Here is an 18,437-nt window from a genome sequence, read left to right as displayed (position 1 = left end):
TGATTTCTGATTGGTCCCTTAAATACGAAAATTCAAATTCGATAACTAAACGATTTAATTCTTAAAATTAACGGAATTAAAATTAACTAATAAAGACAACGTAAACGTGAAATACGAATTTAAATTACGAAATATCTAAAGAATAATGAAATTCCAGAGACGAGATTTCACAGCCCATAAACCCTTTTTGAAGTTTTGAAGAGAAGGATAATGGCCTTGGTAAAAAAAGCAGGTACCCTTCGCCCCAAAAAAAAGGTATGTAAAATGTGTGTGTGTGTGTGTGTGTGTGTGTGTGTATTGTGTCGTTTTACATGGCACAAATAGTTATGTAAAAGAAATATACACTCTATTGCCTGTAAGTTTTAGTCATAAATATGAAGAGTTTGAGTTGAAGGATTTTTATTTTTTTGAAGTCTTTGAAAGGCTAGGTAAACTCGAATCATAAAGATCATTATATATTCTAGATCCCTCCCGCCCAAATCAAAGCCTAGGGTGAGAGAAGTTGGTTCACTCTTATGAAGGTTCCTGACCTTCTCGGCTGAGCGTCTCGACGACCTGGTCATCGAATAGTGCTTTGAGGTCGAGGTTCGACAAGCACTTAGAAAGAGCAGCATTTATTGGGAGGCCAGATGGGGAAGTCCTAAGGATAGCTGAGATATCAAGAATGGTGGGGCTGAGAGGGCCAAAAGGAAGGATCATGGTGTTGGTGGCCGAGCACCAGAAACTCAGAGCCGCCATAAGTAGTTCTTTATCCATAGTAATCTCCATAGTCAAGAGTTTGATAGCGTCGTAAGTACCAAAAGCCCCCCATTCTTTGCCGAAGAATTTTTCCATTCGTTCGACCCAGGCTGCCCAGGTCACAGTGGTCGAGGCCCAAGCTACTTGGGGCCTTGCTAAGCACCACTTCGACCAATCGAACCTTTGTAGCATGGGTGTCAGGCATTGGTCTTTAAGGAGGTTGGTGATGCACTATGGCACTGCGTCTTTAAAAATGGCCCCAGAATTTGATGAGTGGTGTTTAAATCACTCTCGAAGCACAATGTTTTGATAGCGCTCCGGTCAATGAAAGCCTTGCATTTGTTGCACTCGTCAAAGAGCTTCGAGATGAAGGATGCCATCGATGAAGATTCGAAGATTCGTCTGGGTCTAAGGAAGGTTTTTTGAGATGTGACCTTGAGACTTTCTGGTTTTAAAAAAGCAGGAATGGCGAAAGGAGGTTTAAAGTTTCTGAAGGTGTAAAATGTAAATGAAGGAAATTCAGGTATTTATAGGCATTTCAAAAGGAAGATCAAACGTTTGATTTTTAAATTTTAGGGCGAAATCAAACGGGAAATCCCTAATGATTTTGGATATTTTGGGACTCTCCAAGGATGGGATCGAGGTTTCCATGGTTTAAGGACACACGATTGCTTGCTGCAACGAAATCAATGTATTAATGTGGAAGAGACGTTTCGGCTGGAGCATGTTTTCGAGGATCATGATTGAGGACTGCTATGTTAATCAAGGGAGTGACACGTGGCAAGACGTGCAGGAGAATTCGGATTGTGCGATCGTGCTTCATAAATGCGCTCGATGGATGGGACGTGTGAGGCTTTTTGTTATCCCATGGTTATCTCGTAAAGTTCGCTTCTTCAAGGTTGAAATCGGCTGAGGATTCTTGGCCGTGTTGGAAATGTGCCCTAAAACCAATCATATGATGATACTTTACGGACATTTCAAACTAATGTAGTTTAAATGTAAAGGGCAAAGATTATTGTTTGAGCCGTCTCATATAAATGTTATATGCTTAAACGATAAGTCCAAGGAATATGTGATTGGAAGAATGCGATCTAAAGAAGTTAGATTCATGAGACCATTCTTTCCTTGACACATCCTAAACGTTCCTGATCATAAGATTGTCAATTGGGCATTGACAGTCCATTAAGATCAGTACGTGCTATGTCTTCTCTCAGGGAGAGTGACTAGTCTCGAGTCATTGGTGTGTGTGACATCAAGACAAGCATGTAGGTGCTCAATAGAGAATGAGTTCACTGAACACGATCAACGAGGAGTTCTCATATTCATGTCACATGAGAACTCATGGTTGGGATAATGCAAAGTAGTCTTTTGACCTGAGGCATCACAGTTGTCTTGTGGTTAGGTCCTTAATCTTTGATTATGTCAAAGTCACTCCATCAGGAGGGTGTCCATGGCATCGTTGGGGTTAAGCCACTTAGCCATGGAGGCAAGTGAATGCGCAACAAGGGATCTCTAACCTTCAAACTGTTTGAGGGAGAATACTCTATGATATGATTAAGAATCTTTGGCCAAAGTATGAATGAGATTTAGGAATATGTTCCAAATCACATTCAAGGTAATCATATAAGCACAAGACTCACATTGGATAGTAGACATGAATTAACTATCAAACCAAACAATGTGGTCAAGAGTATTGTATTAAAGAAAGACCGTATTGCATTTGTAATCCTAAAACTGAATAGGTTCTCCACCTCTTCTGATTAGCTTGGGTAACCATGACATGCTGCTAGGCGTTAACCATGGTTTGTGGAAGCCCTAAAAGTGTATTATCACTAACGGGAGAATTGAAAGTAAGTTTCAATTCACAATCGATTAGAAAGAGTTTTAATCGCCCACTGCCTCGCTAAAAGGAACCTAATGGATCGTTCACCGAGTAAGGTAGAGTTTGAAGAAACAACGGAGATGAGTAAGAATAATTAAATGGTTTAATTATTTATCTAAGGCTAGGATTAATTAATATGTTAATTAATCAAACGAATAAGTTCGTTAAAAACCTCGGGTTAGTTTTGGGCCGCAAGGCCCAATGGGATTTGAATGTCAAGCCCATTAACTTAAGATGTATGACAACTTGAATAAACATAGGGCTTGAAAGCCCAATAAACCCTATAGGCTTGCCATGTTAGAAGAATAGGGCTTTTGGTCCATTAGGTCACTTATTTGAAGGGACTATAAAAGGACTTTATAGCCTAAAATTTACATATGGTAATTTTTGGGGAAAGGATGAGAACACAAGCTCTCCTTTCTCTCTAAAATTTAGGCCACCTTGGAGGGATCATCTAGCAATCAAACTCCTCCAAGGTCACTCATTTCTTCTTCATTATGCCTTGGTGATGAATCATTAGAGGTTCTCAATTTTGGGAACTTGGAGAAACTTTTTCATCCATCCAAATCCATGGATCTAAGATGCAAGGAATGAAGGCCCTCTCTTTGGGTGATTAGCCTTTGCTTTTGCAAAGAGGAATCTACAAAGGTATTGATTTCTCAACTCACTTTGTTTTGAGTTGAGTCTTGGTTCACCTATCTACTAGGCTTTGAATTTCATGGGTAAATGTTTTGTTTTAAGTGCATACAAGCATGATTCCGCCTTTAATTGTTAATTGCATGCTATTGATGTTGCTTAAATGAACATGTTTTTCACAAATCTTCCTTCAGGCCGATGACCTCAGAAACGAGGGGGCAATGTTTGGGCCCAAAATAATATTATTGGGCTGAGTATGGGTTATGTTTGGCCCAAAGCTTTTCCAAATATACTATGGGCTGCCTAGTGATCCTGGGTCGTTCAGCAAGGATGGTCGAGTCCTGTTGCAAGAAAGAATAGTTTGGATGAGCAAAGAGGTCGAAGAAGTCCTGATATAAGGGGTCCTAGTGTAATTTGGATTCTCGACCAGCAATGAATATGGCCTAAAAAAGGGGTGAGTTCAAAATCCTAATAGGAGTAGGATTAGTGGAAGTGGAGTTAGAAAAGAACAAAAAGTCCCAATCCATATAGGATCTTGACTCGATCTCAAGGGGGATTTGGTGTTATAAATACAAGACATCATGCAACAATCGGAGGCCCCTTCGAATTCAACACACAATTGCCCTGCGCAAAACCTCTCAAACCTCTTGAGATTTTTTATTTTCTTTTTCCGCCGACACATATTCAGTTTGGATAAACGGCACTGTGAATGCAACCGGCTAACACCTTCAGTTTGGATAAACAGCACTGCTGCCGTAGAATCAGCCGATCACGAAGCACCTTCAGTTTGGATAAACAGCACTACGTCGAGGCCGACTGGTTACCTATCCCAGTCTCGGTCAAGAAGGGTTTTCGAATCCTTATTGGCAGAGGTTATCTTATTAGCCTTCTCAGAGAAGTAAGGTGTTACGAGTTACGACATTCGGCGCATTGAACGCCGAGTGATTTTATGATTAGATACTCACAAGTGAGTTTTAGAGTTCGGCATTCTGACGGTCGAACCACATTTACCATCAAGACATACATCACCTTTGAGTACTTGTGTCTGTATAGTCTGGTGTCGATTCGACGTGCTTATACTCTCACGAATATAATCACTGTGACCGAATTTGGCGCTGACGATTCGTGAACTTCGCAGAATTAGCAACCTTGTCTTCAGGCTCGAGAATGCAAAGACCGAGATTTGTTCCTTCCTCGGCCGCAGTCGCAAGATAAAGAAGTCAGCAACGCACTCAACGCAACATCAACAAATTTTACTCCTCGGCCGACGAGTTGGCACACCCCCATTCAACCGAATGACGTAGTTAGCTTATTCGTTATTTGACCTGCGCGCCACGTAGGCTTTGTAATTTTTAGGGTCCAACACATACCAAAGTCAAAACGTTACCAGATGAAGTGGGAGACATGATACTCCTCTTGTATCTTGGCTTCAACCACACTGATGTACTAAGAGCTTCCAGAGGAGCTCAGTAGATTACAAGCTCTACAAACTTTTTGACATCAGATTTTGTGGGCGTTTAACCGCCTTGCCAGATGAGATCCTCAATCTTGTGATGTTGAGGCACATCAAAACGTACAAGAACGTGTTTCGAGATGTTCACGGGATGAAGCTACCTGTAGGAATAGGAAGCTTGAATGATATTCTGACCCTCACAGGTATACATGCTGGTGGTGGAATTGCAGAAGAGATAGGTAATCTGATACAGCTCAGAAAACTTGGAGTGATGGATTTTGCTGAAGAGAATATCAATGAGCTACTTGCCTCTATAAAGAAGATGTTAGAAATCCTTTCCTTGTCTCTAGAAGCAAAAGACGCCATCAGCGAGGGAAATCTTATCCTCCTGGATTCATTCTCGCCCCCACCTTTTCTTCAAAAGCTTTGCCTGGAAGGCATCCGAGGAAACCTACGTACTTGTTTTGGCTCCTCGGAAAGGCTTACAAATCTAACATTAGGCAACTCTCATATATCCGAGGACTCATCATTGGTATTTCAACCGCTACCCAACTTGGAAAATCTTAGCCTTTGGAATGCTTATGATGCTAAACGAATAGGGAAAGAATTCTGTAGCGCTGTTGGGTTTCCAAAGCTCCAGGTTCTCACTATTGCTTCGCGTGTTCTTGAGGAGTGGACAGAAATTGAAGAGGGGGCACTACCGAGCTTGAAATACCTCCACGTGCGCAATTGTTTGCGCCTGCAAATGCTTCCTCAGGTCTGCAGTTTCTCACCAAACTTGAGCTGTTGCATTTGTTGCCTTCGCCAGAGAATCTTGGAGAATGGCTGAAACCCGATATGGCGGAGAGGACAACTACAAAATTAGGCACATTCCACGTTTAAGATATCAACTCTATGGTGCAAGAATTCGCTAAACCTGATGGCGGAGAGCCAATGTGAGTGTAAGAAATAAAGTTACAAGCGTTTCGAATAAACTGTGTTTCTCCACACATTTCGCTGTTTATCAAGCCATGGAAGGAGTTTATGTTTTCTTAAGCTATAAGCGTTCAAAATAAGCTGTGTTTCTCCACGCACTTCACTGTTTATCAAACCATTAAAGGAGTTTATGTTTTCTAAAGTTAAAAGCGTTTAAACACGTATACGGATTGAGTATGCATTGGCACGTTGTGGTATAATGTTATTGCTTCTTGTGGACAAAGATTGTCCAGATTGGCCGCTGAGGATATCAACATATGCAACAGTAAAAGTTCCATCGAGCGATATCAATGAGGGGGGCATTGAAGGTTCTTTCCGTCATCATTAACGGGGCTACAAATAACACAAATATTGTTATATGAAATAATTAAACATAGAATAATTAAATAAATTTAGGACCGGCATTGTCCTAATAAAATCAAGAGAACTTTAACGAAAAGATCCCGCTACTGTTCACTTTAATAAAAAATCATATTTTTACACTAAAAAGTCAATCTTGGTACTATTCACTTTACCTTTTATTTTATCTTTTTCGTTAAAATTCAAAGTTTTCAAACCATTTTCATTAGTTTTTCTAAAAATGAAACATAAAAAACCCTACACATAACACAAATATTGCTATTGCAATAATGAACTGCCGGTTGGCAACCTTGCAACTTCGGCGGAGCTCCTTCACAACAACTACTACATTTTGCTTAACTTGTTCAGATAAATGGCGGGCTGCATCCTTCTATTTGAGGTACCTTTTGATGTCTTCCTCAATTGTTACCAATTTAGTAGATATGTTGGCAAATATTGAAGATAATTCCTTAAACTCGATTGCTAAATCTGCCTCGACCCACCGAACAAAATAGGCACAACGCGTGCATCTCCAATAAGGGCGTTTATAATTCTGCTTCGTCTGGGATACCCAAGCCTACATACCAAAAACGCCACTGGTTAGGCTTCGTACAACATGATCTTTTGCTACTTGAAACTTCTAAGCTATTGCTCCTCTAACTCATTGCGCTTTGCATGATCTAAAAATTGGATTTTGGAAGGGAAATGTTAATGGCACTCCACTTTTTCCAGAAAATAGATTGAAAAATCAGTACAGCAATGTCAAACAATGAGCAATCGTATATCGTGTATGAACCAAAATGGTACATATGCAAGTCAGGCAATGAAGGGAAAAAAATCCCCTATCCATTTCTCAAAATGTCAATTCATTCAAAATTTGGAAGCATTAAATCAGGCCAAATCAAACAATGAGCAATCCCCAAGTCCCTAAATTCGTAAATCTCGAAAAAATAATCAGAGAGATTGCAGAATGCAAGGAGTTGAGAGTTTAGGACATTACCCTAAGTTGGGAGGAGATGAGATGATGAAGTTTCTTGCACAGCTGGTCTGTGCCAATTCACCCTCCATTTTGCCATTGCCTCCTTACCCTCTGCTGGGGTTCTATGCTCCAACCAAACAAACACACGTTCCTCTAACATTCGGGGGAACCACCTCAGCATCGGGTAATCTTTCAGGGATGACAAGGCTGCAATGTACGTGTCCATGTCATCATATGTAGTGGGAGCAGCTGCAGTGGGATGGTTTTCAGCAGCCATGGGATAGTTAGCAATGCTTCTTGAACTTTATGAGAGCGCGAACATTTTGAACTTGAAATACTTGAACGCGAACCTGAACCCGTACATATTGATTTCCCACCAGTTTTGGGTATCCAAAGGGACAATTCGTGTCCCATCACTCGAACATGTTCCACGCATTCTCTTTTGACATCAGGAATATGCCTTCTATCAAACAGTTCCCGCCATTGCTCCACATTCTTGAGTTCCTCTCCCTTGAGCTTTAAAATCATGGGGTCGCCTTACAAGTGTTACAACAAGTCAACACAAAGAAAGGTCACTTTTCATGGGGTGGTCGCGATTGTCTGAGTGACAGTGAGTGAATGGCTGGGAGAGACAAGAGAGAAGTGGGAGTTTGTGTGACAGTGAGTTGCGTGCATTAGTAAGGTCACTTTTCAGTACACGCTTTGTGATATAGACGGCTTACAATCTTCTTAGCCAAGCCACTACTCACGTGACACAAAAATAACACAACATGAATTAACACACGAGAAATGCTAAGGAGATTCTTTAAAAGTAAAATTCTTTATCGATTCTCTACCATCTAATGTTTTTGGCATAATATTTTATAAAAAAAAAATTTATTATTGACACTTTAAAAATCTTATTCTGCACTCCAAATTTTTTATAATTAGAAAGAAAATATACTTGTAAAAAGTATAGAATGATATTATTATAGTACTAATAACAATTCTCTTATAATATTAATACGATAATTAATATTAAATTATGAAATATCAAAGAGCTCATAAAAAATGATTAGCATTTTTCTTAACACGCACTTTATTATAAACTAGTCATTAGTTTTAGTCATGAATATAAATTATGAAGAGCTTGAATTTAACGTACCCATATCCCTTCATATGTTTAGGGATAATCTATCTTCTGACAAATCGAAATGACAGTTTCATGAGCAATTGTCGTCTGCTCAGTATTATTTATGACCAAAATTGAACTCTTGGCTGAAGGGTTTACCAGTAAAGATCATTATATAAGGACCCCCATACCTCCCCACCCCCTACCCACTACCCCCACCCCCAACCCTAAACATGTTTAATAAGAGGAGCCAAGAGTATGAAATTTTTGTCACTTAGTACTACGGTTTAATAATATTCTTTTTCACTTGTAAGTGAGAGGTTTTAGGTTCAATTATCATCAAAAGAGAAATTAAACTACATTATTACTATCTCATTGTAAAGTTTAGCCCATCCTCTCCCCTTAAATGGGTCCTTTAATGGTTTCCAAGCTTGGTATGCCGGACACACGCTATGAAAGCAGACAAATCACAAAGAAAAATATCTAAGAATGAGAAATGTTAAGGACTTTCTCAAAAGTTGCATTCTTCGTGAACTTCTTGTTACTGTACAATCTAATGTCAATTCTCCAGGTCAACATTTTAAAATATTGTGTAAAAAACATAAGGTGACAAGTCTATAACTAGTCCCACTTTTAAAAGAGTCTCGTTAGCATTTCTGTCTAACAATTTCAAGGGGCAAATTCCAAATTAAATAGGCATTTGGATATAGGCACCTGAACTTTATATTTTTCACATTAGATTCTCGTTAATTTATGAATGAGGGGCATCAATGCTGGTTTAAAATGGTATAATGCGGAGAAAATGGTCTTTAAATTTTAACACAATTTATGGGGGGAGGGAAAATGCTAGGAAAATCATCTTTTTAAACCATATTTTATAAACCATATAATGTGGCAGTTGATGCTTTGAAGAATCAACCACCACATCATATGACCAACAAAATATAGTCTAAAAAGATAGTCTCCCTAGTGCCATAGTTGAGTTTTCATTTGAACCAAGAACAAAGTAACAAAAGAAATCAATAAAAAAATAAAACTAAAGAGTAATTTTGGTAGTACATACCATCATAATCATTCATCTCCATCCTTATCCCATATCAATTAAAATCATGTTATATTTTTATTGTAATGAAATTTTATATTAAATGTGATTTTACAAAGCCTAACCAGCACAAACTTGCATCTGCTACCATCTCAGAGTCGCATCAAGCAACATAAGCTACCAACACATTTGTACAACACTATATGGCTAGTTCAAATACCATCGAAGAAGAGACTAGAGAAAACAAAATCTTCGAAGAGAACGAAGAAGTTGAGACATCAGATTCTTCGTCATCTCTTCCGCTGCAGGCTGCTTCAATACAAAGCATAACCATCACAAAGCCACATCCTGAAGCTTTCGAAGAAATAGTCTACAAGACCACAAGACTACGACAGGCTTGAAGGAAATGCAAACAAGGATCAAACTGCAAAGCATATATACCGTATGCAATAAGCTCTAACCCATAAATATTGCTATATTTCTCTTCTATATGCAAATGCAAAACACAGTTGGTAGATCTCTATGGCTAGTTCAAATACCATTGAAGTCAAGATCGAAGAAAACAGAGACTCTCAAGACAATGAAGAAGCTGAGAGACATCAGCTTCTTCTTCATGTATTCCATAAAAAATATGTTGTAAAGATTTACCTGATTCTCTTTACCACTGCTTGATATATTGTTCCATCTTCCCCGAGAACCACTGGATTTCCAAAGGGAAACTTATTCGGTTACTAGTGGCTGAAGGACTGGTTCAAGAGAAAGCAGGGCAGATTATGGAGGATGTAGCGGAAGAAAATATAAATGAATTGATCAACCGGGGCTTGCTGCTAGTATATGATAACCACCCTTACATAGGAACTAAATTGCAGGTCCCCAGATCCCCAATCCTCTTCGTGAATTCTGTCTTCACCTCATGGAGACGTTACCTGAGTACTCCAACTAGAATTCTGTCTTCACCAACTAGAATACTCAGATTCTATGAAATTCCTCCACTTGCACTGTTGCTTGCGCTGAAGACGTTACCTGAAGGTTTGCAGTTTCTCACTACACTTGAGCAGTTAGACTTGCTGCCTTAATGATCATGCAGAATGATTGAGACCTGATGGGGGAGAGGAAAACTACAAAATTAGGCACATTCCACGTATCATTTATTACCATATCAACGGCGCAACAAATTGCTGCCACTAAGGAAGTACAAGGATCTAATAAAGTTTGGAGATCTTCGGATGGAGAGGAGCCAATGCGGGTGAATGGATAATTTTTAAGCTGTCTGATATATTCAGGATCACATATGTAACAATGCAAAGCTATAATAGTTAGGGTTGTTTCCATATACAAGTAGTTTGCCCTCAACTATTATGACTGACTCCATACACACTTTTCTTTCTTTGTACACCTCCATACACACTTTCAATTCCTGTAAAACATCACAAATCAGAATAAAATCCACTGCTACGGACAGTTGCTCTTGACAATACATCGTCTTTATAGCTTAATAATTACAATATTATATCCTTCAGTTTATCATCTTCACATCTTAATAGTTGCCTCTGGCCTTCTTTATGCTTCACTAGAGAGCTGCTTATAAGATCAGAAGGTAAAACAAGCAAAACCAATCCGAGATTTTATGGCATTCGATTAACGCAGAAAAAGAACCTCGTCAGATTTGCGTACTTTTAAAAAATATTCTGTTCCTAGTACAGATAGCTTGTTTTGTCACTAATTTTAAATCTTACTACAAGGAATATTTTGATCAAACAAAAATTCACTACCTTTAATCCAGCTGAGCCCGGCATTTTCATCAGTTTTCCTTCTGTTATGGAATCCCTCAACTTCTTTGCATCATCCCACTTCCCATCACCAGCATATATATTCGAAAGCATGACTCTGTAAGCGCTTTTCTCCGAATTACTTTCAAAGAGCCTTTGGGGGCTACAATTTCTGCCAGCTCCAAATTTCCACATACATCACAGCACAATGAAAGGGCTCCCCATATGCCACTGTCCACTGGCTCAGGCAAGGACAAGATTAGATAGTAAGCCTCTTCCAATTTTCCTTCCATCCCAAGAAGTTTCACAATATGAACATAATGCTCCGTTCTAGCTTGAATGCAAAACTCATCTTTCATTCTTCTGAAAACTTCCAAGCCATCTTCGACAAGGCCAGCATGGCAGCATGCACAAAGGAGAGCAGAAAATGTAGACTCATCAGGTTTCAATCAGTTTCCGAGTATCTCATCAAACATTCTAAAGGCCTCGGAGGCAAGTCCATGCAAACCAAGACCCAATATTAAAGAATTGTACGAAACAATATTCTTCTCTGGCATGATCTCAAAAACGCGAGTACCCATCCCCAAGAAGCCGCACTTTGAATACATGGCTATAAGTGCAGAGGAAATCATGACATCCGATTCAATTCCATGTTGAAGAACATAAGCATGTATCTCACAACCAGGCCCTACATGCGCCATCTGAGCAGCAGCAGTAGCTGCCAACATACTGGCAATCAAAACCGAATCCGGCTTCTTACCTTCCATGTTCAAATTCTTGAAAAAGAACAATGCCTTGTCATAATCTCCCGACTGCGAAAACCCAGTGATCAAAGCAGACCATGTAACTAAATCTGGCTCGAACAAACCACTAAAAACTCTATGTGCAGAATTCATAGACATACATCTCGAATACATGCTCACAAGTACACTGCCCACATGAGCATTAGAATCTAAATTCCATTTCAAACAAAAGACCATGTATTCCTTCTCCAATACTTATCAAGCTCGATTCCGCTAAACCCGAAAGCAATCCAACAATTGTGTATCCATCCGGCACCATCTCCATGCTTCTCATCTCACTAAACAGCTGCAAACCTTTATCCCAAAACCCGCCACTTCCATAACCCGAAATCATCGAATTCCATAAAACCAAATCCGGCTGTCGAATCCCATTAAACACCCTGCTTGCTTCATCAACAAGGCTGAGTCTTGAGTAAGCTGAAACAAGTGCACTGCTACAAATGGAGTCCAATCCCAACCCTGCAACCATTACCCCACAATGCACAAACTTCAGTCCATCCAGATCAAAACTATCAGCGCAGGCACGTGCGATGCAAGCATAAGTGAAGTTATCCGGTTTGATTTCAGTTCTACGCATCTCAGCAAACAGATAAAATGCATCTTCAAATCTGCGTACTTGAGCGTGGGCTCGAATGATGGAGTTCCAAAGGTAGACACTCCGGTGGGGACTTTAGTCGAACACTTGACGTGCAGAGCGAAGGTCTCCGTTGATTGCATAAAATCTGTGTAATCTGGTTGCGTAAAAAGGGTCGTGGGGGAGATGGGTTTTGAGAAACAGAGCATGCAATTGGTTGGTTCTTGATCAGGCCGGCCCTGGGACCCTAGGTGAACCTTTGAAATGGGGGCCTAGAGTTTTCTGACTCTCGACCTTTTGTACATTGACATGTGTAAAAAAAATTCATTAAATACATGAAAAGCCTATTTTTACGTTAAATATCATTAAAATTAATATCAAACGAATAAAGATATACAAACATTACTCAAATATTAGTATATTACCCGTCTCGCATTTTTATATGCAAATGCACTTATGAAGTTGACATAATCTAATTTTTTAACCAATTCAAACCGAAAGAGAAGTTCCTACCCAGCACGCCAAATTCCAATCATTTTTCTATTGTTACAATGTTACTTATTACATTCAATAAATGACTGAATGGTTGGATTACAATGACAACATTTTAAAACTAGGAAAAATATTAGAGTGACGAGGATAGTAATTTTCGTATACGTGCCTAGGCGGACGAAACGGATTTGAATAATTTATTATATATTATATAAACTAATTAATTTGAACATTTAATAATGTCATTTTTCAAAAAGGTGAGAGTTTTAGCCCTTTAGGTACATAATATTGACATATGTGGTATGATCTTAAAATAGGGTAATAAAACCCCATAAAAATAAGCATAAAAGTGATATTTAAGAGAGAAGCAAAAATGTTAAAATAAGATGGTGGGACCATCTTAAGTAAAATCATGCAATTAAAATGATGTTGGAATATGATTGTCTTCCTTGTCAAGCGAGGCCGACCCTGCAACAAAAAATTTCCAAATTCCGGCTTTTACATATAAGCATGCATAGCTCCCGTCCATCCTCGTCCAGACCTACCTAATTCCGCCTAAAAATTGGGAGCCCTTCCGAAGTGGGGGCCCTAGGCGGGTGCCTCATCCGGCAACCCTTAGGGCCGGCTCTATTGATAGCGATTGGTAAACTTTGGAGAGGCTGAGGCATGGCCCCTGCATTCGAAAAATAAGTTTACTTGCAGAGGGCTGTAGCAACTTCCAAATAAGAAGAATAGGGTTGTGGCCTTACTTTTTCAGTTTATAAAATAGAACGGTAGCGTTTCACTTTTCCAATAGCGTTTATTAATGGATCAAAATAGAATAAGGATACTTCAATCACATCTGCTCATCGTATATTATATGGTCAGTTTTTGTCAGATACTGTTTATATTTAATTTTAAATAAAAAGATTTATAATGATTTCTAACCGCACGATATACGACAAACAGATGTGATTGGAGGATATCCGGGATCCTCACAAAGAGGATCAGAGGATCCTCATTCAAACAGAATAATGAGAAATTAAAATGGAGCCCAAATTAATGTTCACCTAAATCCATCAAAACAACAATCATCTTGAAAGACATGGGAATCTACTCCAAAATTTTTTCGTTTCATCGCTTTTTGCTCAAAATAGATTCACATGCCCTACAATTGAAATTTAAAGTAAAGTATCAAAATTCTCATAAAATAACAAATAAATTATAACTAATATTAGAGTAAAAATATAAAATAATATCGACTCATCACCTATCGATTGAAATCTTTGCTTAATAAATTGGATGTGTCCTTTTTTTGTCTTTTGTTGAAAATTTTAAGTTCTTTTTATTCAATGGCAATGGTGAATGTTATTAGAAATTATATATAGTAAAGCGCAATCGAAAAAACACCGTTCATACGTGACAGTGTAAAGACGAAAATACCCCTCTTCGATTGGTCTCTCATTTATGTATTGCAAATTGGTATAGTAAAAAAGACCCTTTTGCATGCGTGGCGTGCTAATGAGGGTATGCACCGCTTTTTTTAAGTTTCTGTGATCTTATTTTTTATGCCTCTATAGTTAAATCCTCAAATTGCCAATAGGCATACGTGTTGGCTCTCTGTATACAAAAAACAAAAAAATGTTTTGCACGCGTGGCGTGCTAGGAAGATTTCTCTGCAGCACCGCTTCATTCCTTTGCACCGTTTCCTTCTTGCTACACTCCGAATCAATACTGAATACTGCTCATCATCCAAATTTTCTCACCATTTCATTTCGTCCTCCTCAACCTCTTCATTCTTGCTGCACGACGAATCGAAACAAAAATTTGCTCATCCAAATCAATTTCATTTAACCCAAATCCCTTAAACCCAACTTTCTTCAGATTGTTGGATTCGTTTTTCTTTTGTTGTTGCTGATCTACAAGTAAAGCTTAAATTTACATATGTAAGTTTTTATTTTTCTTGATTGGAATTTGGGTTTTTTTTTTTGGCTGTTTTATGATTATGATTTCAGATGGTTCCCAAAAATGACTAACTTTGCACTGTTCTTTTCAGCATTTTCTTTTGAGAAAAAACAAAGAGAACAGAGAAACATTGACGACGACCATTAAAGCTTCTTAAAAGTAAAGGGTCAGTTGAAGCGGCAATTCCTTTCAGTAGTATATCACCATTTTGATTAGTAGAGATGATATTGGGAGAAAATAACATCAAATTGTCACCTACGATGCATGGACACTGGAGAAAGCTACTGTATCCCGTATCTGACGCTTTAAGGATACGGATATGCGAAGGATACGCGTCCGATACGTATCGAAATGAAGAGATACGTTTAGGACTGATAAGATACGCGTATTGTATTGTCCAGATACAAGTATCCTACTTTTCAGATACGTTTGAAACTAAAATAGGAGGATAATCAGAAGAAAAATAAAAAATAATCACAATAAATCCTCACAGAATTGTGATTGATCGAAGTTAGCTAACTGAAATCACTCTAAAATCGGAGGATAATTAGAAGAAAAAAAAAATTCGGATTTACCTCTCGAACCTCAGAAATCACTATGCTTGGGAGACTGTCACGAATTAGACTATCATATGCAACCGTTCTGTCGTCTCCATCTGCAACTACGCTATCGTCTCCATCTTCTCCGTCTACAATTGCTCCGTCGTCTCCTTCGTCTCTGTCTGCAACTCCTGGTGAGTGAGTGGTGAGCTTTCGTTTTCAGTTTCACTTTGTTAATACTTAATAGTGAAACTGTGAAACCGAAACCCATCTCTGAAACTGAAACTAAAACCCATCTCTGATCCCCGAGGACATCACAAAACCCATCTCGTTTTTAGAAATTTGACGTATCTTCGTGTCGTATCCCCGTATCCGTGTCCATGTCCATACATCGTAGATTTTCACCTGATATTACACATCCTGCCTGACAAGCAATTTATTAATGTTATGCCCTAAATCAATGAAATATCAACCATATCGGTCATTTATATTGTAACAATTAATTACAACTCATGATACTCCTCATAACAAATTTTTCAATATTGATATGATTTTATCTATGCAATTAATAGCAACTCATGACACTTCTCATTACAAACTTTCCACCATTCCATGTTTATATGATTTTATGTACGCGAAAGACTATATATTTGAAGATAAAATTGAAGAGGCGTGCCCGTTTCTTATGTTTTCCTTTTTGTTTATGCACCGTGATTTTTATTTGGCAAAGAAATAATATAATTAGGATGTACATATTGTCTTGGAGAATACAATTGCAAAGCTCCCAGCAGCTGTGTGGAAATTGGATTGGAATTTGCAGACGAGATTTAGGAATGTGATTTGATTTTTTGTGGGTTTTTAATTTTTTTCTGTATGGTTATTGTGTATTTATTTTATTTAATTACAATTTGAATGCGATGAAAATTTAAAAATTAATTTATGCTTGTTCATTTTTTCTTCACATCCTATAATTTGGTGCTTGAAGTTTACATTTTTTTTGCACATGATGGCAAAATGCCAAAAAGAAATTGGAATAACAAAACAAATCAGATGGTACAAGACTATACTTCGAGCGGAGTGCGGGCAATTTGACTAGTTATATCTATTGGTCATCGTGCTTGAATATTAGGCCTAATTTTTTGTTTCTTAGTTTCTTAGTTGGTTGGTTGGTTTGTTCCTTTTTTTTTTTTTTTTAAAGGAAAAGCTCGATTGCATGAGAGAAATTTTATAGAATTAGAAAAACTAAGTGCATAAAAAAAAAGTTGCACTTAGTTAAGGGGAGATAAAGTTTAGCTCATAATATGAGAAGAAATAATAGTAAAAAATACAATAAAAGAGCGGGCAACATAAACTTGATTAAGAAAACAAATAAAAAAACACGAAAATAAGAACAACGCGCTGCCCCAGATGGTCCTGTTCGTGGGGGTGGGGGGGGGGGGATGGGGATGGTGCGGTTGGTTGGTTGGTTGGGGGGATGGGGGTGGGGGTGGGGGTAGGGGGAAAACAAATATTGGGTTGTGGGGGTGGGGTGGGAGGAGGATGGTGTGGTTGGTCGGTCGCGGGGGATGGGGGTGGGTGAAAACAAAATATTGGGGGGATGGTGCGGTTGGTTGGTTTTTTTTTTTTTTTGGGGGGGGGGGGGGGGCCATGCGGTCTAGTTGCACTGGTAAAACCTCCACACCGTTCGTTCATTATCGCAAGGAGGTGGAGGCGTCAGATTTGGCATTGGTCTTAGACTGCGGCGAACGGGCATCACTTTCGTGCTCAAAATATCACTTTGACATTCAAAGCAACCTTGTTCTACTATATGAGAAAATCACAAGAAGCAAGAAATAAGTTACCAAATAATAAAATTGGTAAAAAGTAAGTCGACTTAAGTGGCTAATGCTAATGCTTGGAGATCTCGTAAAAGGAAGATAATTATTAGTTATACCATGAGGAAGTAGTCCACAAGTTGCTTGGAAATCCCCCACCAGAAGCAACACTAGTGTTGTAATTGCCACCAGCTTTGCTGAAGGACCATTCATCTTCGGAAGCAGAACCAATAACTTCGAAAATCCTATCACCACAACGTGAAGATGAATGATAGTGCAAAGGGAAAGCAAGATTTATAGACTTTAACTTGCAGGGGTTTGGACAACAATTATATGCTTTTGTTTCTTTCTTTTTTCTTTTTTTTTTTCTTTTTTTTTTCTTTTTTTTTTGGTCAATTTATGCTTCTGTTTCTAATTGGACTGTCAAAAGGAGGACCCTTAAGTCTTCCGCTGATGCAGAATAAATGGTAGAATGAATTGAAGCGGAAATGGACCATTGAAAAATAAAAGGATTTGGGCCCTTGTTAACTTTTTGGAAAGAAAATAGCGCCACGAGCCCAACACACCACTTAGGCTTTGATGTATGATGGATTTTGGCCGTTTAGGGTCATTTCAGCCTCCAAAACAGGGTTTAAAGTTTTAGAATAAAAATCTGACTCTTCGTTTTTAGTCCGATTAATGTTTAACTAATGTTGTTGTAATTATTAGAAGTCATTTGAGTTGTTCCAAACATTTGTAATCTTTATTTAAGTCATCTGGATGTATCAATGACAATCATTCAAGAATTAATCAAACAAAAACCCTTTGGGATTTCTCTCAATTTTCCAATGGATTCTAGATTTTGTTCTGCAATGGATTACGTTGATTACCCCTTCATCACTTTATGATGCGTCATCCACTCTTTTCATTTATTCTCTACCATACAAGAGATTTTTCATTTGTTCATTGAAAATAGTGTAATTTTAAACACGTGACAATTTTTTATTAATCTTTAACGTCACTGAAATTAAAACTTGATTACAAATCAGAATTTCTTTATACCATACACCTCAATTTAGTACAATCACCCATGTGTAGTGTGACAAGTAACTTGTCACAAGTTGCATAAGACTCCTCAATAGTAGAGTCATATTTTGACCAATATGTCAATTGCATTAGGTGCCTAATTTTTTCTTGGTTAATTATCTACGAGTAAAGTCTTGTCTTAGTTCATTATCTACGAGAATAAAGTGAGAAAAAAAGAATTAGAAACTTTTTATGACGGTTGTTCATATGTAGGGCTCCATTTTGTGATCGCTTCGGCCCCCAAATTTGAAGACCCCAATGAAGGTGCCAGAACAAACTGCT

General features: G+C 38.4%; 1 protein-coding gene, 1 long non-coding RNA gene and 1 pseudogene across 2 annotated transcripts; 1 reads left to right on the top strand and 2 right to left on the bottom strand.

Moving 5' to 3' along the window:
- The first annotated feature begins 1,062 nt into the window (after nt 1-1,062).
- LOC125479704 (disease resistance protein RPM1-like) lies at nt 1,063-5,538 on the top strand. The gene is made up of 2 exons (XM_048589427.1): nt 1,063-1,155; nt 4,708-5,538. Exons 1-2 carry the CDS (start codon nt 1,063-1,065, stop codon nt 5,536-5,538), a joined length of 924 nt encoding a protein of 307 aa, XP_048445384.1.
- Nucleotides 5,539-9,210: 3,672 nt separating this feature from the next.
- Nucleotides 9,211-12,409, bottom strand: LOC125479753 (annotated as a pseudogene).
- Nucleotides 12,410-14,763: 2,354 nt separating this feature from the next.
- Nucleotides 14,764-17,449, bottom strand: LOC125479758. Its single transcript, XR_007260246.1, has 2 exons — nt 17,210-17,449; nt 14,764-17,079 (listed from the first exon to the last, which is right to left on the bottom strand). It is a non-coding gene; the product is annotated as an uncharacterized LOC125479758 (long non-coding RNA).
- Nucleotides 17,450-18,437: the final 988 nt, after the last annotated feature.

This window comes from the organism of the source record quoted next, unplaced genomic scaffold (genome assembly GCF_019419815.1).
Source record: "Pyrus x bretschneideri cultivar Hongxiangsu unplaced genomic scaffold, Pyrus_bretschneideri_v1 Contig3, whole genome shotgun sequence".
In the NCBI taxonomy this organism is placed as follows: Eukaryota; Viridiplantae; Streptophyta; class Magnoliopsida; order Rosales; family Rosaceae; genus Pyrus; species Pyrus x bretschneideri.
The sequence above is the reverse complement of the archived record's forward strand: the minus strand, read 5'-3'. Positions and strand labels throughout refer to the sequence as shown.

Excerpts from the sequence above, each read along its gene's own strand:
- LOC125479704 (XM_048589427.1), top strand. The coding sequence starts at position 1,063 with ATGAAAGCCTTGCATTTGTTGCACTCGTCAAAGAGCTTCGAGATGAAG. Across the intron at positions 1,156-4,707 it reads TTCGTCTGGGTCTAAGGAAG|AGCTTCCAGAGGAGCTCAGT; the intron begins GTTTTTTGAGAT and ends TGATGTACTAAG.